Source organism: Hyperoodon ampullatus (assembly GCF_949752795.1).
Source record: "Hyperoodon ampullatus genome assembly, chromosome: 19".
NCBI lineage: Eukaryota > Metazoa > Chordata > Mammalia > Artiodactyla > Ziphiidae > Hyperoodon > Hyperoodon ampullatus.
In genome coordinates, this window is record NC_136932.1 from 5052775 (window position 1) to 5078633 (window position 25859).

The 25859-nt window shown below is 52.1% G+C and overlaps 1 protein-coding gene across 1 annotated transcript in view; it reads right to left on the reverse strand.

Moving 5' to 3' along the window:
• Positions 1–25617, reverse strand: part of PLXDC1 (plexin domain containing 1) — a gene marked incomplete at both ends in the record, with an annotated part of 62586 nt that extends 36969 nt beyond the window's left edge. The window contains 2 exons of the mRNA XM_079725012.1: positions 16052–16233; positions 25542–25617. Of these exons, the coding sequence (XP_079581138.1) occupies positions 16052–16233; positions 25542–25617 (258 nt within the window). The remainder of the gene's footprint in view (positions 1–16051; positions 16234–25541) is intronic.
• Between the last annotated feature and the right edge of the window lie 242 nt (positions 25618–25859).

Genomic DNA, 25859 nt, shown 5'->3' on the forward strand with positions numbered 1-25859 from the left:
ATTCACAATAGCCAAGACATGGAAACAACCTAAATGTCCATCTACAGATGAATGGATAAAGATGTGGTACATATATACAATGGAATACTACTCAGCCATAAAAAAGCATGAAATAATGCCATTTGCAGCAACATGGATACAACTAAAGATTATCATACCAAGTGAAGTAAGTCAGAAAGAGAAAGACAGGGCTTCCCTGGTGGCACTGTGGTTAAAAATCTGCCTGCCAATGCAGGGGACACAGGTTCGAGCCCTGGTCCGGGAAGATCCCACATGACATGGAGCAACAAAGCCTGCGAGCCACATCTACTGAAGCCTGTGCACCTAGAGTCTGTGCTCTGCAACAAGGGAAGCCACCGCAGTGAGAAGCCCGCGCACCGCAACGAAGAGTAGTCCCCGCTCGTCGCAACTAGAGAAAACCAGCGTGCAGCAGTGAAGACCCAACGCAGCCAAAAATAAATAAATATATTTTAAAAAAGAGAAAGACAAATACCATATGATATCACTAATATATGGAATCTAAAATATGACACAAATGAACCTGTCTACAAAACAGAAACAGACGCACAGACATAGAGCACAGACTTGTGGTTGCCAAGGGGGAGGGGAGGTGTGGGAGGGATGCACTGAGAGTTTGTGATTAGCAGATACAAACTATTATATATAGAATGGATAAACAACAAGGTCCTGCTGTATAGCACAGGAAACTCTATTCAATATCCTGAGATAAACCATAATGGAAAAGAATATAAAAAAGAATGTACATATATGTATAACTGAATCACTTTGCTGCACAGCAGAAATTAACACAACATTGTAAATCAACTGTACTTCAATTAAAAAAAAAAAAATCACCGGCCAAGAAACAAAGCCCCTTGCACACAAACTCACATGCAAAGACATGTGAACAAAGGTGCCCAAGAGGAGTCTGAAGGCCCCCAGCCTGCTTCTGGGAGTCACATGGTGAGCGGTTTTTATTCCACCTCAAAGCAAAAACAACAGGGGGCCCTGACCAACACTGTGCATCTGACAGTCTGCAGGACTCCAGCGCTGAAGCCAGTTTAGGTTCAGCTGCAACCACTTGCCACAGCCATGGCTACAGCTCAACTCTTCTCTCCGCTAGCTCCAACAAAGGAGTGGTTTATTAAAGGGCATCCGTCAGCCTAAAATTTTGCCTGAAGAAAGGAAACCAAGTTTATATGCTATTCAGCCCATCATTTAAATGTCTACCTCCACCGCCACCCCCAACCCCCAACTCTGAGCCCCTGACACATAGGGACAGTCAAGATCACCTCTGTACCCATGGCTCAAGGTCCCTGAATCCTTGATGCCTGAGTAGTGTTTGCCAAGGTGAGGCGAGGCCTGTTCTGGGAGTCCGGAACCTTCCTTTTGCCCTTTTATAGGAGAAGAAAGAGGGACCGGTGCCTGGCACAGTCAAAATTTTGGAAGTAAACCTGCCTCTCTAATTCCTAGGCTGTCTTACTATGACCAGTCGGGGAGGGGGACATGAGTGACCAACAGAGCAAAGTAGCGTCTAGGTGGCACTCTAGTCCTTTTGAACGCACAGAAGGTTTAACTGTGTCCTGCATAAAGCTATGTTCAAGTCCTAACCCCCCCTACCTTGAATGTGACCTCATATGGAAAGAGAGTCTTTGCAAGTGTAATTAAGATGAGGTCATACTGGATTAGGGTGGGCCCTAAATCCAACTACAGGTGGCCTAGTAAAAGAAAGGAGAGGGAGATTTAGATACAGAGACAGAGGGGACACAGGGAAGAAGGCCATGTGACAATAGAGGCAGAGATTGGAGTGATGCAGTTTACAAACCATGAAACACCAAGGATTGCCAGGGGCCACCAGAAACTAGGAATAGTCAAGGAAGGAATCTTCCCTAGCCTTCAGAGTGAGCGTGGCCTTGCTGACACCTTGATTCAGACTTCTGGCCTCCAAAACTGTGAGACAATAACTTTCTATTGTTTTAAGCCACCAAGTTTGTGATATTTTGTTACGGCAGCTCTAGGAGGCTGATACACAGGTGTGTGTTGCTCCGCCTCAAGTGGGGCGACACTGAATGTCTCCCCTTCCACGTCACCGCCATGTTTAGAACATTCTGCGGCTTCCCAGCTGTACTCAGATTGAAGGCCACGCTCCTCACCATGACCTACAAGGCTCTGTGGGGCAAACTCTAGACACTGCTTACCCAATATTCATTACCCCGCTTTTTTATTAATAGCACATTGATTTTGTAGCAAGCAAATTTGACTGCTTGTCCCTCTTGCCTTTGTCCTTCTCCTTATTCCTGCCTGGAATGCAGATGTGATGACTGCAGCTTCAACAGCCATCTTGTGAGCATAAGGACAAGAGCCACATCCTAAGGCTAGTGGAGTGGAGAGTTAGAACCTAGGTCCCTGGAGGGATGCTTGTTAAGTCCTCGGATTCAGCACTCTGTTATACGCAAACATGAATTCTTCCTGATGCATAGTAGTCTGGCCCCAGCCCATCACCTCTACCTTCCCCCTTGCTCTCCATGCTCCAGCCCTGTTGGGCTTCTCTCAATTCCTGAAATCACCAAGCGCTTGTCTGTCTCAGGACCTTGGTACTTCCTGTATCTCCAAACCTCTTTCTCATTCAGTTCAGAAGCTGACTCTTCTCTGTCCTTCAGACCTCAGCTCAGTGGTCACTTCTTCAGGAGCACCTTCCTGATGCCCCCATTACACTCTCATTGTGCCTCAGGCTTCTCCCTCTCACTGTGTTGTACACTTGTGATGACTGACTTGACTTTTTTTTTTTTTTTTTTTGGCTGCACTGTGCAGCTTGTGGGATCTTAATTCCCCAACCAGGGATTGAACCCAGGCCCTCGGCAGTGAAAGCGCAGAGACCTAACCACTGGACTGCCAGGAAATTCCCTTGACTTGACTTTTAGATTTGTTATCTCCACAGTTGCCTTTCCTGTAAGACCATAACTTCCCCACGGGTAAGGTCAGCTTTTACCTATGGTGTTTAAATGATAATAAATGAATGACCATTCATAGTTTCAGAGCAGGACCATTCAAAACATAGTTTGTTGAAAGCCTTCTCATCCTTTGTTTTATTGCTACCACCATGCATTCTAGTGACCAGGATGGGATGGTATTACCAAACAAAGCAGGACAGCAGCTTATGGGGAACAGGTACTGTCAGGTACAGTGGGAGTTAGTACAGCTCCCACCTAGGAACCTGAGAGGAGGCCTATGTTTCAAACTGCTGCTTGGAGGCTTGGAAAGGGGTCCTGTTTCCATCACCTGATTCCTGGGACTCGCCTGGTCAGAGCGTTCACCAAACCTCCAAGCGCTGGAAATGACAGTCCCTGCACAGAAGCCACGCTCTGCAGTTGTGAAGCCCAAACAGACGTTAACACGTCTCTTGCTGCCTCATCTAAGAGGCAAAGGGTGGGGTGACTGGGGACGTTTAGCCCATTGCTCTGAGCCCTTGGTCCATGAAGGACAAAAGGTCCACCACCCCAGCCGGTGCCGCTCCGCTGCGGAGCCAGGCTGTGTGCTGTTGGGGGACCCTGGGACAGACCTGTCTCATTCTTTGAGTTCCCAAGGAGCCCTCCAACGGCACCTCTTAACTAACAAAAAGTCTTGGACTCTCTCTCAAGGAGAGTCAGAAACTAAAAGAGTTGCTGCCTCGAACTCCCAGGCACACACTCTCTCCAATGTGTCAGCAGATCCCCGGGTAAGCACGGGCCTCCGTACCTATGGGTCCCCTGCTCAGGCCAGGTGGGCAAGGCTGAGGCTCTGCTTCTGGCCTCAAAAGTGCCAGGTGCAGCTGGCCTGCCAGGGGAAGGACTGCCTCAGGGGGCAGCGCCATGCAGAATTGGCCACAGGTCCCCAACAGGCCCCAACAGACCACCTCTCCTGGCACGGGGTGACTCTGATTATCCCCAGGACAGTGAAGCCGGGAGCGGTGTCTATTCCAAGCCCCAGCCTAGGGAGGCTCCATGGTGATGGGTGAAGCCAAACTGCAGCTTAGAGAGGAGGGGACAACTTGGAGCTGGGGTCACTCCTGGGCCGAGCCAAGAATGAAGCCCTCAGGGGTTGGGGGCGGGGCTGTGAGGTGCTTGGGAAAATGGGAGGAAAGAGAAGGGAAGTTGGCCTTTGCAGATCTGCGACGGTTGTGCGTGACAACCCTGGGAGATGAGTGCTAAAATTAGTCCCATTTTATAAGTGGGGAAACCGAGGCCCACATAACTCTCTGAAACCAGGTCAGTCTCAAAGGCAGTGACTTTTCCTCTGTCCACTGTTTCTCTGGCTCCCTAACACCATAGAGACACTACATCAACCCCTGCCTACTTATGCTCACACTATTACATGTGAGAGAAGAATAAACCTCCCTCATGTCTAAGTACCTTGTCAGTTGGGCATTGTTTTACAACAGCTGAAACTGTATCCCAAGCCCAGTCAATCCGAAGCCTTCTTCACATATTCCATATAGATATGTCTCTTGAAAAGGATTTAGAGGCCGTGCCTGGCAGTGAACTTGCCTGAGGAATTCACCCAATTCACAGATGTCACCTCATTTGACCTGCTGTCTGTGAGGCAGTCCTGACAACACAGCGGGCAGCCCTCCAGGCACTGTGGACTGGGGGCTAGAAGCTGAGATGGGGTGACCTGAGATTACAGAGGGTCAGGGAGCTTAGCACGAGCCAGACCATTTGGCAAGTCCGCCAAAGGGAACTATGTTTCCTTGAAATGCCTGCAAGAAACCCCAGTCGATAAACCACATTCATTTTGGTAGGCAGCATGATGTGGCTTTCAAACATTTTTGACCATGAAATCCTTTCTTCCAATTAAACTTCCATGGAGGCGCAATACATAAATCACATCAAAGTAAGGCCACTCTGGGGGAAGGAAAGAGAAGGGCCTGGAGCCCAGCCTGCTGTGCTACTTCCTTCCCCACCACCCTCCATCCTACAGCAGCCCATGAAGCACCTCTGGGAACCCTTAGGGTTCCGTGGAGTGCAACTTGAAAACCACTGCTTTAGGATCAAGGGCAGGGGCTGTGGAGTTAGCAGACTCAAGTTCAAAAAGTAGCTCCACTACATAATAGTTGCTGCAAAACATCCCTCTCCTCTATGAGCATCAGTTCCCTCATCAGTAACCTTTCTTGCAGAGCTCTTGAAAGGATTAGACAAAACATAGCAACATAAAGCTCTTAGCCCAGTGCCTGGTCCGCAGTAGGTGTTTGAAAAGTGGGAGCTATTAGGATGATTCTGTTGGACCTTTCCAGGAAAGGTCTTGATTGTGGCGGCTGCCTCCTCAAAACCATCCCCAGCCCCCTCTTCAGCACCTGCTGTTACAATGTCTTTTCTGCCTCAATTATTCATGCCCGGAGCCTGCCAGGCACTTCATTTCTGACAGCAGGGCAGCATTTACCTTGGCTGGGCTCAAGACGTTTCTGGACAGGAACTCTGGCTAAGCTGTCACCGTCAGCCCATCACCTGCCAGCCAACTGGCAAGTGGAAATGCTGGGGCAAGCAACCAAGGGCATCCTGCAGGGCCTATTGGAGAGGTCTGGCCAGCCATGCTGGTTAGGATGGCAGCTGAATCCAACCCAGGACATGCTGAGGGGATTACTGGGGGAACAGGCATCCTATTCCCCACCTCCACCGTTCTAGGAGGCTTTACAAGGGCAATAGGAATGTTTCCTAGATCCCTGCTACTCAAAGTCTGGCCCAGAGACCAGCAGTGTCAGCATCACCTGGGAGCTCAGTAGAAATGCAGAATCCGGGGCCCAACCCGAAACCTGCTGGATCAAAGTCCGCATTTGAACAAGCTTCCCAGGGGATTATTTTGCGCAGTAAAGCTTGACGAGCGCTGGTTAAGAAGCACCCTCTGTCTGGACCAGCGCGTCACTCGCTTTTGTTTCTGAGGACTCCAAGGGCAGAAAGACCCGGGTCCTTGTCCTGGCTCTGCCACTCGCTAGCTGTGCAACCTTGGGCAAGCACTTCCCCTCTCTGTTCCCAGATAGTATTAGAAACACCTGCCTCCTGGGTAGTTGGGTGGATGAAATATAAGGCCACCGACTGAGGCCAGCGCTCAGGGAGGGCTCCTTTAGTTCCCTTACCTCATGCATCCGCATGATGACCGCCATCTGCCCTCTGGAGGTATCTAAGCCTCAGGCTGAAATAAGCCACCTGGAACACTTGTCATCACAGAAGTGCAGAAAACAGGTCCCCTGGACTAACCCGGGAAGGGAGCGACCCAGCCTAGACAAAGGGGTATTTGCATGGTGCTGAGGGCCTGGGGTAAAGAGGTGTCAGGGTGGGTGATGCTGACCTGAGAAGGTCCTGGAAGTGGGGATTTGGACCAGGCTTGGAAAGAGGGTGTGAGCTGGCTTTCTAGACAAAGCATTTTTTAATACCCCTCACGCTTCATGGAAAGGAAAGAAGCATCTTATCCTGACACTGATTCTACATGTGGGCTTTTGGAGGATATCAGTCAACCAGAGATTTTGATAGCATCAATATATATCATACAACCACAGAGAACTAGGAAATAAGGAAAAACAAAACCAGGCCTCCCCCGTCTCTCACCTTGTCCTGTTCTGCCATATTTCCTTCTAGTCTTCTTCATATGAATGTAATTTCACGTGGTTATAATCCTGCTGACTATCCAGTTAGTTGTGTGGACTGCTGTCATGTTTCATGATATCTGAAGCAGTTTTTGATGTTGAACATGGTCTTTTAACCATCATTTGTAAAGGCGTCATGGCCATCTACTCAGAAGAAAACCCACAATTTTATTAACTTTTTCCTTACTGTTGGGCACTTAGGTAGTTTCCAGTTTTTATGCTCTATTTTTTATTTTTAAATACTACTGTGATAAATTTTTGGATACACTTTCCATATCCCGGATTATTGCCCCTGCTTCAAAGCCTCGGATATAAAGCAGAACTTCTCAAACTTTAATGTGCATACAAATCACCTGGGAATTAGATTCTGATGCTGCAGGTCTGAGGGGCCTGACCTGCATTTCTAACAAGCTCCCACCATACGTTGAGGAGTCGTGAGGATATGAAGGGTAGCCCCTGAAGCTTCAAGGCCAGGAAATCCTCTTTTGTTGCTGGGATCCCATTTTTGTACTTCCAGCTAAGATCTGGGGGAAAAAGCACTACCCTTTTTTCCGAGACCTTTCTGGTTAACTTTTCAACCAATTAGCTCAACCGATTTTTATAACAACTCTATGAGGCATTCTCAGTCCCACCTTACAGATGAGGAAACTGAGGTTTAGAGTGATGATATGGCAAAGATACACACTATCTACCATATTCGGACCAGAGTAAGATGACCAACTGTCCCGATGTACCTGAGACTGAGGTGTTCAGTGCCAAAATCAGGACCATCCTGGGAAAACCGAGATGGTTGGTCACCTTGACCAGAGCCTAATTCAGAGTCAGCTAATGTTTATCATTTCCAACCCTGGGCGCCTTTATGTAGATTACTGTATGACACCTTTGCAAGTACACTTAGGCAATATAGCATCGCCATTTGACAATGAAGAAATGAGCTCAGAGGGGTTAAGAAATTTTCCCAAGACAAGGGAATTCCCTGGCGGTCTAGTAGTTAGGACTCCATGCTTCCACTGCAAGGAGGCACGTGTTTGACACCTGGTTGGGGAACTAAGATCCTGCAAGCAGTGTGGTGTGGGCAAAAAATTAAAAAAAAAAAAAAAGAAACAAAAGAAAATTTCCTGGGACTTCCCTGGTGGTCCAGTGGTAAAGAATCCACCTTCCAGTGCAGGGGATGCGGGTTCAATCCCTGGTCGGGAACTAAATCCCACATGCCACAGGGCAACTAAACCCACGCACCACAACTAGGGAGAAGCCCAAGTGCCGCAACGAAGATCCCGCATGCCTCAACGAAGGAAGATCCCGTGTGCTGCAACTAAGACCCGATGCAGGCAAAAGAATAAGGGAAAAAAATTATAAAAAAAAAGAAAGAAAGAAATTTTCCCAAGACAAACAGCCCAATTTTTTAAATGGGCAAAGGACTTAAGTAGACATTTCTCCAAAGAAGATATACAAATGGCCGACAAGCACATGAAAAGATGCTCAACATCATTAGTGATTAGGGAAACTACAAAGCAAAACCACAGTGAGATACCAGCTCACATCCACCAGGATGCTATAATTAAAAAAAAAAAAAAAAAGGAAAATAACAAGTGTTGGCTAGGATGTGGCAAAATGGGAACCCTCACACATTGCTGGTGGGAATGTAATATGTTTCAGTCACTGTGGAAAACCGTTTGGCAGTTCCTCAGAGTTAAACATAGAATTACCCTATGACTCAGCAATTCCACTCCTAGGTATACCCCAAAGAGCTGAAAATATGTACTCAAACACATACACATATACATGTTCACAGTAGCACTATTCACAAGAACCAAAAGGAAGAAACTCAGATGTCTATCAACAAATGAATAGACGAACAAAGCTGTGGTATATCCATATAATGGAAAATATTATTCAGCCATAAAATGGATGAGCCTCGAAAACATTACACCAGGTGAAATAAACCAGACACAAAAGATCATATATGATATTTCATTTATAGATGAACTATCCAGAACAGGTACATTCATAGAAATAGAACACAGATTGGTGATAACCGGGGACTGAAGGGGGTGTGGGATGGGGTGCAGCCACCTAAAAGGTCCAAGATTTCCTTTTGAGGCGGTGAAAATGGTTTGGACCTAGATAGAGGTGATGGTTGCACAACATTGTGGGTATATTAAATGCACTTCACTTTAAAATGGTTAATTTTTTGTTACGTGAATCTCACCTCAACAAGAAAGAAAACCAACCAACCAACCAGCCTGTGGAAGGAAAAGGAAAAGGGGTCAACCAAAGGGACCTGCGTGGGAGACAGACCGCCTGGGCCCGAGCAGCCAGCAGAGGGCGCTGTGGCACTCTTACCGAGCCGGGCAAGGGAGACCACCGGGACTGAGAGCCCATCACATGCCTCGCATTTTGCTCTTGAGTCTCAACCCAGAAAGATCAGTACCTACCCTCCCCTATTTGGGAAATCTGAAGCTAGTAGGGGCTTGAAACACCAGGTTCATTAACTGAGGGTTTAAGTGTCCAGCCCAAGGTCAGCAGCTGGTACGTGCCAGATGGAAGGCCAAGACTGCGGGTCTCTTTCCACAGAGCTGAAGACTGGATGTCTGGACTCCACCTCCCACCTCCCTGGACACCCATTCTTCTCACAAAATCTCTTATCGTCTGTCGCTTCAAAATTCAGCTCACGACTTTCCCTCCACCCATCTCACCCCCAACCCCCGGAAGTCTTCCCCTAACAGACTCGTCACCTCATCCTTTCCCCTCAGCGCCCGCACTGCCATGGCTGGGTTCTTCCATGAGCAGCGCTTGGGGCTCTTCATGTGTCGATGCTACAAGTCTGTCTGTCCCGTCTCCCCTAGGCCCTTCTGAAGGTCTCCTTTTGGGAACTGCCTCCTTTGGGAGGGTGTGGAAACCAGGAGCGTATTGCACTCACTTGTTCCTCTCGCTGCCCAGCTGTCTTGGATGATGCAGTCCCTATCCCACTGTGTGGTCCCTCAGCATTCCTGGGCCTGCCATGGTGGTTGGATGAGCTGGGAAGTTTTGCTTGGGCCAGAGAGGAGAGGAATTCAGGGAAGCTGGGCCAGGAGGAAGACTGGGGTAAGATGAGGGGAGTCAGAATTTTCTATTAGGGTGTGAACCTGTTCTATTACAGGGGGAACCTCCAAATCTGACTGCTCTTAAACTTGGTTCCTCCCAAACTGTGACCCAGACATGAACCACAGAACCAAGAAAACCTTTCATTTGGATTTGGAAATCCCCAGGCTTGAAGACGTCCCCCGTCAGCCTCTTGGAGAATAAATTGTGGTTCTTCCCGGATTTCTGACTTAGCACTATGGCTCTCCCCAATCTCTCCCTCGCCCACAAAATTTCCAGTGTCCTCAGGGCCTCAGGATTGGTCTTGGTGGAAAAATCTCTGGAAAGCTTAAGTCCGGACAAGAATCCTACTTCCACAGGGATGTGGTGGTAGAGTGAGCGTGGGAATAAAATCCAAGGAGATGGCTCTGACCAGGGGCCTCGGAGCTGCCAGCTCATCCTGGGAGTGCAGCCTGGATGCCTCAAGGCCTCCAAAGCAAGAGGGTCTGAGTTGGAAGGAGCATGGTGGCGAGGTCGCCAGGCAGGAAGTGCTGGGCAGAAGGGACTAGGAAGATGGGGTTGGGCCAGAGGGGCGAGAAGGGAAGATGGTCAGAGGGGGCGGGGCCAGAGAAGGCCTGGGATGGGGGCTGGGCAGAGGGGCTGAGGTGAGGGAGCTGGGCCAGAAGGGAAGCTGGGGCCAGGAGGGTGGACTGAGGAACAAAGAAGGAAGATGATGGGGCTCCGGGGTGGGCGGGGCGGAGGCAAAGGGGATGGCAGCCCACCTGCCAGGCCCTAAGCCCCTCGATAACGGCCCCAGAGCAGAGGGAACTAAAGCCTGGTTCCTGCTGGCATAGATTAGACGGTGATATGGATAAACAGTCGAAAGCCAAGAAAACTTTATGAAACGGATCAAATCAAACTTGCTGAAATGTCCCCTCCCTTCCACTTCCCTCTTGCTCAGCCCTCTGCTGCCAAGATCGGGTTTCCTTCGGCCAGAGAGACCCCAGCTCTCAGAGACGCTGACCAGAGACACGGGAGAAGCAGTTGTCTCTGGGCCCCTTCCCGGGGCACCTGCAGGGACCAAGAGGGCCCACCATCCAGGGTAGGGTGAGCGCACAGCCCAGGTGGTGTGGAGGTCTGGCTGTGCTGAAGTGGGCGATCGTCACCATGCCCCACTGAGTGCTGCTCAGTGCAAGGCCTAATGGGTTCAAGGCAGGGTAGGAATGGAGCACAGGCCCCTCTGAGGATTCTGGCACGAGACCCCCCGGTCGCAGTGTGTGCACACATCTTCTGGCATCTATGGCATGTATAAGCACTGACATTCTCTTATGTGTGTGAGAACCCGGGGGTCAGTAGAGTTTGGTCCTTTGAGGCCACTAAGTCCAACAACTCACCCCAGGCACAACCTCTTCTCTTCAACAACCCTGTCTTTCAAGGCCTCTGGAGATGGAGAAATCCCTACTTCCTTTGTTCCTTCAAAAGAGGAACACCCAGGGCTTCCCTGGTGGCGCAGTGGTTGAGAGTCCGCCTGCCGATGCAGGGGACATGGGTTCGTGCCCCGGTCTGGGAAGATCCCACATGCCGTGGAGCGGCTGGGCCCGTGAGCCATGGCCGCTGAGCCTGCGCGTCCGGAGCCTGTGCTCCACAGTAGGAGAGGCCACAACAGTGAGAGGCCTGCGTACTGCCAAAAAAAAAAAAAAAAAAAAAGAGCCAGTATGGATTCAATGACCCCAGAGCTTAAAAAACAGCTCAAATTCTCGGACTCCACCCTGAACTGATTGGTTGAGAAACACTGGAGCCTGGGAATCTGTTTCTTTAAAAGTCCCCCCATGTGATCCTGATGGCTCTCTAGGTGTGGGAACTTCTGAGCTGTAACATTTCAAACCAATTTTAAAATCGGTTGCCAAATTGAACACTGGAAGCTGAGGCTTTCTCAGGCACCACGTGGCTGGACTTGACCACAAGACTTCCACCACCCTGGGGGCTTTGTGGCCTCCTCAGTAGCCACACCTTAAGAGTGCACGTGAAGAAGCAAGGTCACCCTGGCAGGAGGCCACTCTGACTGCGCTAGGGGTGTCCCCAGCCCTGCCCAGAAGATTGGAGGATCAGACTTCTAGACCAGGCTTCTCCCTTAGCTGGAAGAGAGTTCAGAATGTCAGATTAGGAACCGGAAGCCTTCCTTGGCAGGCTGGTTGATAGTTGGCCTCAGGCCAGATGAAACTATTGGGATAATTAGAAATCCTGGCACTTCTGTTTAGAATAAGGTGGGAGAGATGCAGCAGTTCATGAGGAAAAGACTTGGGGCTCCTCACTGCCTGTGGGCTGGGATGAGTCAGGAGTGTGGAGTGGCTGCCAAGGACGGAGGTGGGAAAGCCAGCTGTGTTCATGGAAACCCACGAAAACCCACAGAAACCCGGGGACCAGGGTTGGGGAAGGTCCCACATGCCACGGAGCGGCTGGGCCCGTGAGCCATGGCCGCTGAGCCTGCGCGTCCGGAGCCTATGCTCCACGGCGGGGGAGGCCACAGCAGTGAGAGGCCCGCGTACCACAAAAAAACAAAACAAAACAAGAAATAGCCATGGTAAATGTTACTTGGAGTTATTAGGGCCAAAAGAAACCTAAATATACCTAAGCTAATAAAAATACAGGATTCTTCTAAAAAAAAAAAAAAGATAACCAACAAGGACCTACTGTATAGTACTCAATATCCTGTAATGACCTACTTAGGAAACGAATCTGAAAAAGAATGAATATAGGTATATGTATAACTGAATCCCTATGTTATACACCTAAAACTAACACAACATTGTAAATCAACTATACTGCAATAAAATTTTTTAATAAAAACATTTAAAAAGCGGCACCTACAAACTCAGTCATCAAGAGAATATTTTCATGCCATATATATTTTTTTTTTCTTTTTTTTTTTTGCGGTACGCGGGCCTCACCGCTGTGGCCTCTCCCGTTGCGGAGCACGGGCTCTGGACGCGCAGGCTCAGCGGCCATGGCTCACGGGCCCAGCCGCTCTGCGGCATGTGGGATCTTCCCGGACCGGGGCACGAACCCGCGTCCCCTGCATCGGCAGGCGGCCTCTCAACCACTGAGCCACCAGGGAAGCCCATGCCATATATTTTAAAATCAGATTAGTTAAATTGATGCAGAAAAATCCATGATGAACAAAAGATCAACATTTTAAATAAAGACAGGATCTGTAATGGGGCCAAGCCATGTCTGAGGACGAGGCAAAAGGAAAGATAAGTCACAGAAATGATGCAGAAAGGCAGAGAGTTCAGAGAATGTATTACCTTGCTCCCTCCACACCAGGCTGCAGGCTGGTGCTGGTCCGTCTCCCACCCCCACTGGTACAGCCCCTGTCCAGCACCCCTCCTGCAGAGGCATCACAGCTCTTGCTGCTTTGGGGACCCAACCTCCCTGCCAGCTCAGGCTCACGTGTACAGGTCTTAGCTGCTCCCTGCTGCAGCTTTTCCTAACGTCTTCTCTTCCTTCACCCTGCCCACACCTGGCCCTCCTGTGTATACTGTCCCTGCATTAAATGGAAAGAAAGAAAGAAAGAAAGAAAGAGAGAGAGAGAGAGAGAGAGAGAGAAAGGAAGGAAGGAAGGGAGGGAGGGAGGGGAGGAAGAAAAGAAATGATGCAGGAAAAATATTAAAATTCTAAAAACATCCTTAGAGAGAGAAGCTATTACATCCATGACACAAGAACAATAGGAAACTATTTTTTTAAGAAATGATCAGAAAAGAATAAGCAGCTCTTGGAAATGAAAAATATGATAGTAGAAAAAAATCGGTAACATTAAGAAAATAAGGTTGAGAAAATCTCCCAGAAAGGGGATCAACAACAACAATTACAAGCAAACTAACAAATAGACAACAAAAAATGCAAAGGGGTAGAAACAGAAGAGAGAAGAAAGTTTGGGGATCAATCCCCGAGATGGACATCTAATTGAGGGGTCTGGTAGAAAGAAGAGAGTACGTAGAGAAAAGATGATCAAAGCAATAAAACAAGAAGACTTTCCAGAACTGGTGAATATAAGTCTCTGGGCTGAAATAGTCCATCAAGTGTCCAGCGCAGTGAGAGAGAAAGAGCCAAAACAGGCACTTTCAGAATGCTGGGGTTAAGGGAACACCCCTGAAAGCTTCCAGAGGCGGGGAAAGCAGGCATCTACAAAGATCGGGCATAAGCACATCAGACCTCTCAACGGTGACATCAGAAGCCAGAAGACCATGTAAGATGCCTGCAACTTGTGAAGGAAAATTATTTTTAATATAGAATTCTATAGTCAGCCAAACCATCAATCAAGTGTGAGGGTACAATAAAGGCATTTTCAGATGTGCAAGTTCTCCTCTTCTGTAACCTTTCTCAGAAAGCTAAACAAACAAGGGAATGAAGCGGGAAAGAAAAGACACAGGGTCAAGAGAACAGGGTGCCTAGCAAGGGGAGAGATAAGGGAGTTCTAGGATGAAGGAGAGGGAGGTCCCAGGATGGCTGTGGGCAGGCAGGAGAGCACCCGGCAAGGTGGGAGAAGGGTGACGAAGGCTGAGAGGTTTCCAAAAAAAACCAAAAAAACCAAAAACTGACAGGTTTGACCACACCAAAAATTATATTTAAGATCAATGGATGTTTAAGAATATATAGCAGTGGACTTCCCTGGTGGCTCAGTGGTTAAGAATCCGCCTGCCAACACAGGGGACACAGGTTCAAGCCCTGGTCCAGGAAGATCCCACCTGCCGAGGAGCAGCTAAGCCTGTGCTCCAGAACTACTGAGCCTGCGCCCTAGAGCCCACGAGCCACAACTACTGAGCCCACGAGCCACAACTACTGAAGCTCGCACGCCTAGAGCCTGTGCTTCGCAACAGGAGAAGCCACTGCAATGAGAAGCCCACACACCACAACGAAGAGTAGCCCCTGCTCGCCGCAACTAGATAAAGCCCGCACGCAGCAACAGACACCCAATGCAGCCAAAAATTAATTAATTAATTAAGAAAAAAAAAGAATATATAGCCATGGTAAGTACAGAAAACTAAGAAAGTAGGTGGGGATTGGGGGCAGGAAACGCAAAAATCATGCAAGAAAGTAAACAATGATATTACCCTGACTGGATTAGTGGTGAACAATATTTACCTGATTATGATAAAAAGCAGAGCATACAGATTTAACAGTTATATTGAGAGCGTTAAACCACACTTGGGGGAGTATATAATAGGCATATAAAAGGCACTCTTCATCTACACAACAGGCAACCAACAGATAATGTCTAAATGGATTTATCGACAGGTAGCAGTGTAAGCAAATTACTTAGAACTATGGAGATGACCGCCAGGAGAAGGTGCCCAAAGTGCCACCTTCTGAGAGAGGGGTGGGCAGGTCCGGAGGAGAGGGGCGGACTGATGTGTTTTGTTTTCTGATTTTAGCACTATTTGGCCTTTTTGACTGCATGCGCTTCTTGGATTTAAAAAATTAGTTACTAAACATAAAATAAAGAAATGCCAAGAAGCCCATCCTCTTGTTGCTTCTCTTTTCATAGTTTTTCTGCATCCTGAGAATCCACCCTCTTCACCGGCAGCCATGGGCACCTCCACACACAGCCATGGGCACACTCACACTCACACGTTCTCACACACACACACACACACACACACACTCATCTCAGACACAGCAGCTCATGGTGACAGACACACAGGCAAATGTACATAATACACAATAACCCTCAGACACACACATGATTACAGATTCTCCCACAGACACAGAGGCCCCCAGGAGCCTCCCAGGTAGCCAGCTGGGAAGCAGGGCCAGCTCTACAAGGGGCCAGCTCCTCCCTGCATTGCCACCCCCAGAACTGCCCCAGGCAGAGGAGGTTTTCTCCTGCAGCATCACCCTAATTGCTTCCTCCACTCAGAGTGCCCTCCCCTGAGGCTGAGAAGCCAGAGCCTCTGTACCATTAACCCTTTGGAGCCACATGGTCTGTAGATGGTGCAGAAATGAGGTCGGGGTGGGGCCAGAGCTGGCAGCCGGATGTGACTAATAATGCCACCTTCATTCAGCTTCTAGTGGAGGCCCTAAGAAGTGGAAGAGTCCAGTGTCAGGAACCCTGTGGACATGCTGTGCATCCTTGAGCAAGTCACTTCACCTCTCTGGGTCCACAAGGAGGTAGGCAAGCCTATGAAGCTCTGAGATGCTAAGATCTTAGGACCCAGGCTTGACCCCGCTTCCGTCCCCTCTCCCGGGAGCCCTCTCTCCACACCGACGTCCAGGGCCAACCCCAAAGGATACACTTGTGTGTCTGACAAGTGTACATGGGGCACCTGGGGGCCCCCCCACTGCCAATTCCCTCCCCCTCCATGTCCCTCCAGCACTTACCACCACCCTGGTCCCGTTATCCGGCAGTGTGTCAATGGCCAGCGTGCCCCCACCCAGGTCCTGGCTCAGCTGAGTCCTGTCCGGCTCCGACACCTGGCCAGGGATCTCTCGGGCTCTCCGATTCCAGCCCTGCACGGTGGTCCCCTGCACGGCCCCTCCAGAGCCTCGGCCTGCATCCTGACCTGGGAGAAGGGGACAGAAAGCTGAGTCCTGACAGTCAGAGTGAAGGCCCTGGAGGGGGACCAGCCCGCTTACTCTGCAGAAGCCCTGATTCCCATGCCGTCATTGACTCTGGGGACACTGACTATCAGGGCAGGAGATACCCAACATGCACTGAGCTCCATGCCACACACTTTGCACAGGAAACACTTTTAGCCCTCACTCCAGCCCTCCACCGTAGATATGATGCTCTCCATTTTGCAGACAGGAATCAGCAGCTCACAGAGGTTAAAGAAGGTCATACAGCAGGTAGGGATGGAGATAAGTTTCCCTCATCTGCCCCCAAAAGGGTGATTATTCTCAACCTCACTGGAATCATCTGGGGAGTTTTAAAAATTCCTGCTGTCTGGGTTCCACCCCAGAGATTCTGATATAATTGGTCTGCGGTGTGGCCTGTGCCTGAGGATCCTTAAATGACCCCCCGGGGAGCTTTTGAGAAGACCTGGACCTTACACGGCAGACAAGGGTGAGAACAATTGCTCTGGAACATTCCAAACCAGTTCCCTATTTCTCTACCAGAAATGGCACATAATCTCACCTTCCTGGGGACTCCAGGGACTAGAAGCCAGAGAGCAGAGTTCTTTTAGTTCAGGGCTTCTCATCCTTGGTACTACTGACATTTTGGACTGGATAATTCTTTGTTGTGGAGGACCGTCCTATGCATTGCAGGATTTTTTAGGAGCATCCCTGGCCTCTACCCTCTAGAGGCCAGTAGCACCTCCTCCCACATTGTGACAGTTGAAGTTGTCTCCATAGTGGGGACCACTGTTTAGTCTCATCACTACCTTCAAACACCTTGGGCAAGTCACTTTCCCCAGGAAACAAGGAGCTTAGACACCATCAATGATGGCAAATAGGTTTCATCTCAAAAGCCATCTCCAATCGATTAGTGACAGCCAGGAGCACTCTAATTGTGAAGAATTCTGAGGTTCCATTTGTGTTTAGCAGGAAAGGTTCTCATGATCAATTAGCAATGTCTGCTGCGGGCACAGGATTGGAGAGTGGCTGCACACAGGCCATCTAGCAGCCGTTCCTCGACTTGATGCTCTCTCTAGTTCCCTCTAGGTCATTAAATTTATTCCAAATGACACAGAAACCATGCTTTTCCACTTCAGAAAGATTTATGCCCCCAAAGATGTGTCTTATACGGTCTCTCCAATTGCCACACCTACTATGGGCGTGTATATGGGACACAGACCACCAGATGGGTGGAGGTGACATTCCCTGTGATCTCCATCAGTTTCAGGCCTGCACTGTGTCAGATGCCCTTCTCCACCTCGACCTGCCCCACCCCCTCCCCAGGGCTCCTGGGTGTAGCCCTCTCTCCTAGAGCATCTGCTAGTGGTCTAACTGTGCCTGTCTCCCTGGTAGACTTGAGTTACCACAGGACCCTCCCACCTTCCGTAAATGTGTATTCTCGGTGCCTCGCAAACGGTAGGTGCTCAATCACTGCATAACTGAGGACACTATACTGGAGGTAACTTGGGAGCCATCAAGAACAGAGGTTGAGAAAAGGCCTGCCCAGGACCAGGCCTGGGACTGGGGCCAGGACCCTGCTGTGGGGCTCTGGTTTGTCATTAGACATTTTATCCAATTAAGTCATTCTTGGCTGCTGGCGCCTGCTGGATCCTTGCCGGCCCCCTCTCACTCCCCTGCCCCTAATCGCAACCAGATGCTCTGGAAAAGATGGAGAGAGGGTGGTCTCCAGACCCCTTCCCCAAGACGTCCACTGGCTGAGATGGACCTGAGCCCAGTGCTGGGAAGGCAGCCCGCCTGTGGCCCAGACCCCAAGCCAGGGCTGTCTTGCCGCTCTCGGGTGGGGCCCACAGCTGCCCCTGGTGGCAGAACTATTTGTGCTGGGCTGGTCTGCCCAGCTCCCTGGGTCTTCCTGCAAGCAGCCCTCAGGCCTGGGCAGGAACCAGAACAGGAAAGGAGCATGTGCACAGCAAGTAGATGGAGCTCAGCTGGCCCAGAAAGGGATGCTGGGGATCTGCAGGCATCCCAGTCCTGCAACCAAGAGAGGAGGGAGCCTGGATGGTGGGGGCCTGAGGCCTGGGGAGAGGGCAGGGAGAGGGGCCTAGCCAGAGCTGGGGCCAGGGAGGGCACAGCTGCCACCACAGTCTGTGTGACCTTGGACCCATCAGTTTACCTCTCTAAGCCTCAGTTTCCTCATCACGAACCTGGGGATGACAATCATGCCTATGGCACAGGCCACCATGAGCATCAAGGAAGAAACATAAATGAGGTTTTTTAAATAGGGAGGGGCTTCCCTGGTGGCGCAGTGGTTGAGAATCCACCTGCCAATGCAGGGGACACGGGTTTGAGCTCTGGTCCGGGAAGATCTCACATGCTGCGAGGCAACTAAGCCCGTGAGTCACATCTACTGAGCCTGTGCTCTAGAGCCCACGAGCCACAACTACCAAGCCCGCGTGCCACAACTACTGAAGCCCGTGCGCCTAGAGCTTGTGCTCCGCCACAAGAGAAGACACCACACATGGACCACGGGGAAGAATAGCCCCCGCTCACCTCAACTAGAGAAAGCCCGCATGCAGCAACGAAGACCCAATGCAGCCAAAAATAAATAAATTAATTAATTCTTCAAAAAAAGTTAATGAGGGCTTCCTTGTTGGCGCAGTGGTTGAGATTCCGCCTGCCGATGCAGGGGACACGGGTTTGTGCCCCGGTCCGGGAAGATCCCACGTGCCGCGGAGCGGCTGGGCCCGTGAGCCATGGCCGCTGAGCCTGCGCGTCCGGAGCCTGTGCTCCGCAACGGGAGAGGCCACAACAGTGAGAGGCCCGCGTAACGCAAAAAAAAAAAAAAAAAAAAGTTAATGATATAAACAGGGATGCTGAGGGTCAGGACCAGAGGCAAAGTATCCAGGAAGGAGACGGGGGCGAAGGGCAGAGGGAGGTTCCCAAGGACCTTGCCTTGCGCTGTCCTAACCCTGAATCTTGCCGTCCCAACCCCTGACACCCTGCCCCCTCCCAGTTGGCTAGGATGGGACATCACCCCTTCCGCTTGCAGAAGGAGCCAACACGGCTGGTTGCTCACGTGTGTGTGTTGGGGCCCACATGCACACACACACTTGCCTGAAGGCCTGGGCCCTCCTCCTGCAGGCTCACACACAGGTTACACACCTATCCAACCCTCAGCCACCCCCTGTTCTGCCTTCTGCCTTGCACTGGAGAGCTCCCTCTTCCCAGCAAGAAGCTTCCAGAGCATACGCTAGTCATGTATTCATCCATTCCACCACCCATGGCCCTAAGTGGCATACAGTCTAGGGGGATGTCACAATAGTGACAGTAATGATAAAAATAACAGCTGACTTTTAGAGAATGGTTACTCTGTGCTGGTACTATTCCAAGGGCTTTAAACCCACTAACTCATTTAACCCCCAAAGTCACCCCATGAGAGAGGTGCTAGCTTTAGATCTATTTTACAAATTGGGAAACTGAGGCACGAGGACATTAAGGAATCTCCCCAGGTCATACAACTAGTCCAGGACAGGATTTGCACTCAGCTACAGAAAAAGTGCAGTCTCTGCTCAGACCTGTACAGAAAGTACAGGAGGTGACCGGCAATGCCAAGCTGTGTCCTAAGGTGCAGGGGCAGCCCCAGGGCAGAATGCACCGGGTGCCATTGGGTCCGAACCTGGGAGCTTCTCTGGCAGACTGTAGCCCCTGGAATGCAGGGGGACGGCCCAGTGGTAGTGCCCCAACCCTCTTCTGGTGCCCCTGCCGTGCTCCAGGGCAAAAAGCCACAGGCTGACTTCACGAGGTCTGGTCACGCAGTCCCAGCGCCTGGGCCAAGCCACCTTCATCCCACGCATCACACATCCAGCCTCATGGCCACCACTCAGTCCTGGCCACCGTCACCTCTCTCCTGGTGGCAACTTCAGCCCCCACCCTTAATGCCCTCGGGCCAGTCTGCCAGAGCATCCTGTCCAGAGGACAAACTTCATTCCATCTCTCCCATGCTCCCCTCTCGCCATGACCCTGCAGCTGAAAGCCCAGCTCCTCCACTCAGCACCTGAGCCCCTGCATGACGGGATCCCTGCTGGCTTCTCCAGCCTCCCATCTTCCTAAAGCCCTTTGCAGCACGCAGCCCTACTCGCTCTGGCCACGAGGCTTCACACATGCAATGTTCTCATCCTAGATCACTCTGCTCCATAAATAAACCTTTCTCCTGATGAGCTCTTGCTCATCCTTCGAGTCTCATGAGATGTCACTTCTTCCCAGTGCCTCCTCTCACATTTCTGCCCCTCACCCCAAATGCTACATGCACCGTCCCAGCCCTGATCCTGACCTATTGCTGCTACCTGTGCCACCACAGGCTCTAGGTGCCTGACATAGAGCAGATGCTCATCAAGCACACATGGATGATGGAAGGAAGGAAGGGAGGGAGGGAGGAAGGAAGAGGGGAAGGGAGGAAGGGAGGAAGGGAGGGAGGGAGGAAGGGAGGAAGGGAGGGAGGGAGGGAGAGGGGAAGGGAGGAAGGGAGGAAGGGAAGGAGGAAGGAAGGAAGGAAGAGGGGAAGGGAGGAAGGGAGGGAGGAAGGGAGGAAGGAAGAGGGGAAGGGAGGAAGGGAGGGAGGGAGGGAGGGAGGGAGAGGGGAAGGGAGGGAGGGAGGAAGAGGGGAAGGGAGGGGGGAAGGGAGGAAGGAAGAGGGGAAGGGAGGAAGGGAGGGAGAGGGGAAGGGAGGAAGGGAGGAAGGGAGGAAGGGAAGGAGGGAGGGAGGAAGGGAGGAAGGGAGGAAGGGAGGGAGAGGGGAAGGGAGGAAGGGAGGAAGGGAGGGAGGGAGGAAGGGAGGAAGGGAGGGAGGGAGGGAGAGGGGAAGGGAGGAAGGGAGGAAGGGAAGGAGGAAGGAAGGAAGGAAGAGGGGAAGGGAGGAAGGGAGGAAGGGAGGGAGAGGGGAAGGGAGGAAGGGAGGAAGGGAGGGAGGGAGGAAGGGAGGAAGGGAGGAAGGGAGGGAGAGGGGAAGGGAGGAAGGGAGGAAGGGAGGAAGGGAAGGAGGGAGGGAGGAAGGGAGGAAGGAAGAGGGGAAGGGAGGAAGGAAGAGGGGAAGGGAGGAAGGGAGGAAGGGAGGAAGGGAGGGAGAGGGGAAGGGAGGAAGGGAGGAAGGGAGGGAGGGAGGAAGGGAGGAAGGGAGGAAGGGAGGGAGAGGGGAAGGGAGGAAGGGAGGAAGGGAGGAAGGGAAGGAGGGAGGGAGGAAGGGAGGAAGGAAGAGGGGAAGGGAGGAAGGAAGAGGGGAAGGGAGGAAGGGAGGAAGGGAGGAAGGGAGGGAGAGGGGAAGGGAGGAAGGGAGGAAGGGAGGGAGGGAGGAAGGGAGGAAGGGAGGAAAGGAGGGAGGGAGGAAGGGAGGAAGGGAGGGAGGGAGGGAGAGGGGAAGGGAGGAAGGGAGGAAGGGAAGGAGGAAGGAAGGAAGGAAGAGGGGAAGGGAGGAAGGAAGAGGGGAAGGGAGGAAGGGAGGAAGGGAGGAAGGGAAGGAGGAAGGAAGGAAGGAAGAGGGGAAGGGAGGAAGGGAGGAAGGGAAGGAGGAAGGAAGGAAGGAAGAGGGGAAGGGAGGAAGGGAGGAAGGGAAGGAGGGAGGGAGGAAGGGAGGAAGGGAAGGAGGGAGGGAGGAAGGGAGGAAGGGAGGGAGGAAGGGAGGGAGGGAGGGAGGAAGGGAGGGAGGGAGGGAGGCATCCTTAAATGTCCTGAGTACCTGCAACCCACAGGGTTGAAAAGACTCTTCCCTCGTGGCACAGCCCCACCAGAAACCCTCCCTGTAGTATCACAGCAATAAAAGCACGGGTTTGGAATCAGACAAGCTTGAGATTGAACTTTGAATCTATCGCTTACTGACTATGACTCTGGACAAAGTGCATAATCTCTCTGAGCCTCAGTTTCCTCGTCTGGAAAATGGAAATGATAAAACCTACATCGGGCGAGTCATTTTGAGCCTTAAATAAAATAATGTGCACAAAGCACCCAGCAGAGTCCTCCGGCCTTTCCTGGGTTTCACATGAGGACCAACTTTCTGAGGGGTCCGGGGAAGGCTCCAGACCCTGAGCTGAAATCCTGCCCCTCAGTTACAAAGCCCCCAACCGCACCCTCTCCCCTCCTGCTGGCAGGCAGAAACCCACTGAGGACCCTGATCTGGGGAGAGAGAGGGAGGCACGAGGAGGGGGCAGGGAGGGATGGCCAGCAGCTCCGAAGAAAAGAGGGGAGGAGAGGAGGAAAGAAGAGTTGGCCTCTCTGAGTTTCTCTCAAAGGGGCAGACTGGGGTCTGTGACGCCCTCTGATTCATTCACTCACTCAGTACATGTTTATTGAGACCCTACTGTGTGCCAGGCACCGTGCTGGGTGCTGGGGCAACAACAGGGAACAGGCAGACACAACCCCCGCGCCCATGAAGATTCTAGTCGGGAAAGACACACACAAAATGAGTAATTCAGCAAATGAGACAACGTGAGGTAGTGAGAAGGGCTGTGAGGGAAACAGGACGACGAGAGGGCTGGGGATTGTGGCTACTCTGGACAGAGCCCTCAGGGTGAGCCTCTCTGAGAGGCGGCCCTTGAGCTGATGGAGACCTGGACGAAGAGAAGCCCAGTACCTGCAGATCCCAGGGCACAGTGGCCTGAGGGTTTTGGGGGATGGCCACAGGCAGAGTGAGAGCCGGGGTGGAGCCGCTGTGAGAAATCTGGATTTCAGTCTCGCTCTGCTTGGAGGTCCCTGGGGAGCAAGGAGGAGGCCGGAAGCAGAGTCATAGCTTCAGGGGGCCCTAGAGGCAATCTGGTCCAAACCTCATTTTATGGATGGGGAAACCAAGGGTCAGAGAAAGGAGGAAGTTGCCAGGGTCACCAGGGGTCGGTGCTGGCCCTGGTCTCCTGACAGCCAGGAAGTCACGTCCAGCTGCCTTTTCCTTCTCTGTCTGCTGTAGGTACTTCCGGTTTCCCCTGGATCAGACCCTGAGTGCCACCACCCCCATGTTCCCCCTGTGCACCCCAGTATCTTCCTGTCTGTCCATCTGTCTGTCTATCAGCCTCTGCTGGTCTCGCCCACCACCTGACTATATCTTTCGGTCACTCATCTTTCTCCTGCTCCCATTTTAATGATAGACAAAGTTTCAAGGCTCCACTAAACAAGCCAATTCATCAAGCGGGAGGGGAGATCTCAGCTCCCTCCTGAGCCCACCCCCACCGCAGCGCGGAAGACTTGGAGCCTTGGGGCTGGATGGCAGCACCCCTCAAGTCCAGCTCCCAGCTGCCCTTTCACCGTCACCAGGGCTCCACCACCCATCGGAGCAACCCTCCCCCAGAATGTCCCACCCCCACATCTGTTCTCCCCAGAAGACATCCCTCTGCCTCCACACAGGGCCCCCCTCAAATCCAGCCTTCCCTTGTGAAAAAAAGCACAGCACTGGGAGCAACAGCTGCCCCCGCTGGCTTCTTAGAGCTTCCTTAGGTCTAAGCAATCTCTCTTGCTGCAGAGAAAGTCCATTTCTCCTGGCTGAATCTCTGTCAAAGCCGAGGAGACAGGGTGTCCTCTACTGAGAGATGTGATTCAAGTCTCTGTGTGCCCCCTCTTTTTGACCTCCCAGGGTATCTACTCTTCCAACCCACCTCTGAAGAGGCAGCCCTCAGCCAGGCCTGCGTCTGGCCCCCATGGCCCAGCACACCCTTGTTTCCTCCCAGTGCCCCCTTCCCCAGCCCTCTCCATGGTCCTCCCAACTCAGTCAGGTTCAGAGCCGTCTCTCATCCACCCAGTCACATTCTAAGTTCAGAAGATCCCACCAGGTTGGGTTTGCAAAGGCCCTCAAAAATTGACCTGTCCAACCCATTCCTTTTTATATTGAGATCTAAAAAATTGTTTTCAATTACCCCATACACATCCTAACAAATCTGAAGAGGAAAGACAAACAGTAAAAAAGAAGAAAGATTTCTCATAATCCCACCACCAAGAGTTAAAAATTTTGCCCACAGCCTCACTTTATAAGGGAGGAAATAGGCCCAGAGAAAGAAAGTAACTTGCTCAAGGTCACACAGCAAGTGAAATGCTGGGACTAGAAACCAAGTCTCTGGCCACTCTCTGCGTGGTCTCTCTGAAAACTGGTGGTTCTTCACCAGCAGCCTCTTGCCATATCAGCCTCCACTGTTCTCTGCCCACACCCTCCTTCTCAACAGGGACCCAGGCCTGTCTCAGCTACATTCAGGGATCATTAATGTCAAGCACACTGTCACTGACGCTTTGCCTGATGACAGCACACCCCTGAGGCACAGCAGCCCGACTACAGCATCCCGCTCGCCAAACCCTCCACCTGCTCCATCCATCTGGGGGACATGTATGCCGGTGAGGCATGGAGCACTATCTTCCCAATTCTCTCTGTCAAGAGGCTTGACTGCAATTACCCACCTCCCCAACCCCAGAGAAGTTCTATGTACATGAGGAGGAAAGAGGAGAACGTAAAATTACTTGTTGAAAAATGGTTTTCCTTTTATAACAGGAGGGACTCAAGGTAGATCTCAGAAAGGACTTCCACATGAGAGCAATGATTGTAGAGAACTGCTGTGCGGAAGAGGAGTGTGCAAGATAGGACCCCTCCACCCCCCAGTCCAGAGCCAGAGAAGCTAAAGGCCAAGGACCACCAGGGCAGAGCAGAGCAGGAGTGACAGGAGGACCCTGGAGGCTGGGGGTGGGGGAGCAGCAAGTTGCTTCTTTCTGGGCCCCCGCTCTCCAAGTACCAAACGGAGAGAGGAAGCCGTTAGGCCCCTACTGCCCTTGTTGGAGGAAAGATGCTGGGTCTCCTCCATCCTCCTGGCTGCTCCCACCCAGTCCCCAGCCTGGGTCAGCTTGGGAGTGGGGGCAGGGAAAAGAAAAAGGAGGCAAAACTGGGACAGGAGGCACCCCAGACTCCGCATCTCATCAGAATTCAGCCTCATCCGGTGTGACCAGGGGTCCCTATGTCTCGCCCACTGCCCCCTTTGGGGCCAGAGCCCACTGCTTTATAGATCCCCCTCTACTAGGGTCCCTCCAGTGTCCTTCCAGGAGGGAAGGAGAGATCGGGGCATCAGTGTCTGACCCTTCCTCCCTCACTCATACACCCTGTGTGTTTAGAAAAGTGGGGTTCCTGTCCACCTGCCACAGTCCACAGGGCGCCCGGCCTCCCGCAGACACGACCCCCGGCGCCCCAAACATCGTCAGCCTGCCGGTACCTGCCCATGCCCACGCCCGCCTACCTGCCCCCCGACCCCCGCCCCGATCCACCCCAGCGAACTCCGGCCAGTCCTACCTGCTCCGGGCTGGGGGCTCAGCCCCCGGGCAGCCTCCCTGAGCACCAGCACGAGGAGCCAGAGCTCGGCCCGCATGGTGGGGGCCAGGGCCCGCCCCCGGTCCGCAGCTGCCCCGGCCGGGCTCTGGCGGCGCGGTCCCCCGGGCTGGCAGACGGAGGGGTGGGCGGCGGAGCGCGGGGCTGGCGAGCGGCGAGAGCGGCGAGCGGGGCGAGAGCGGCGGAGCGCCAGCGGGCGGCGAGCGAGCAGCGCGGCCTCCCGGAGCAGGGACCGGGGAGGGGAGGGGGCGGGGCGGGGGGCGCGGCGCCGTCAGAGCTCGT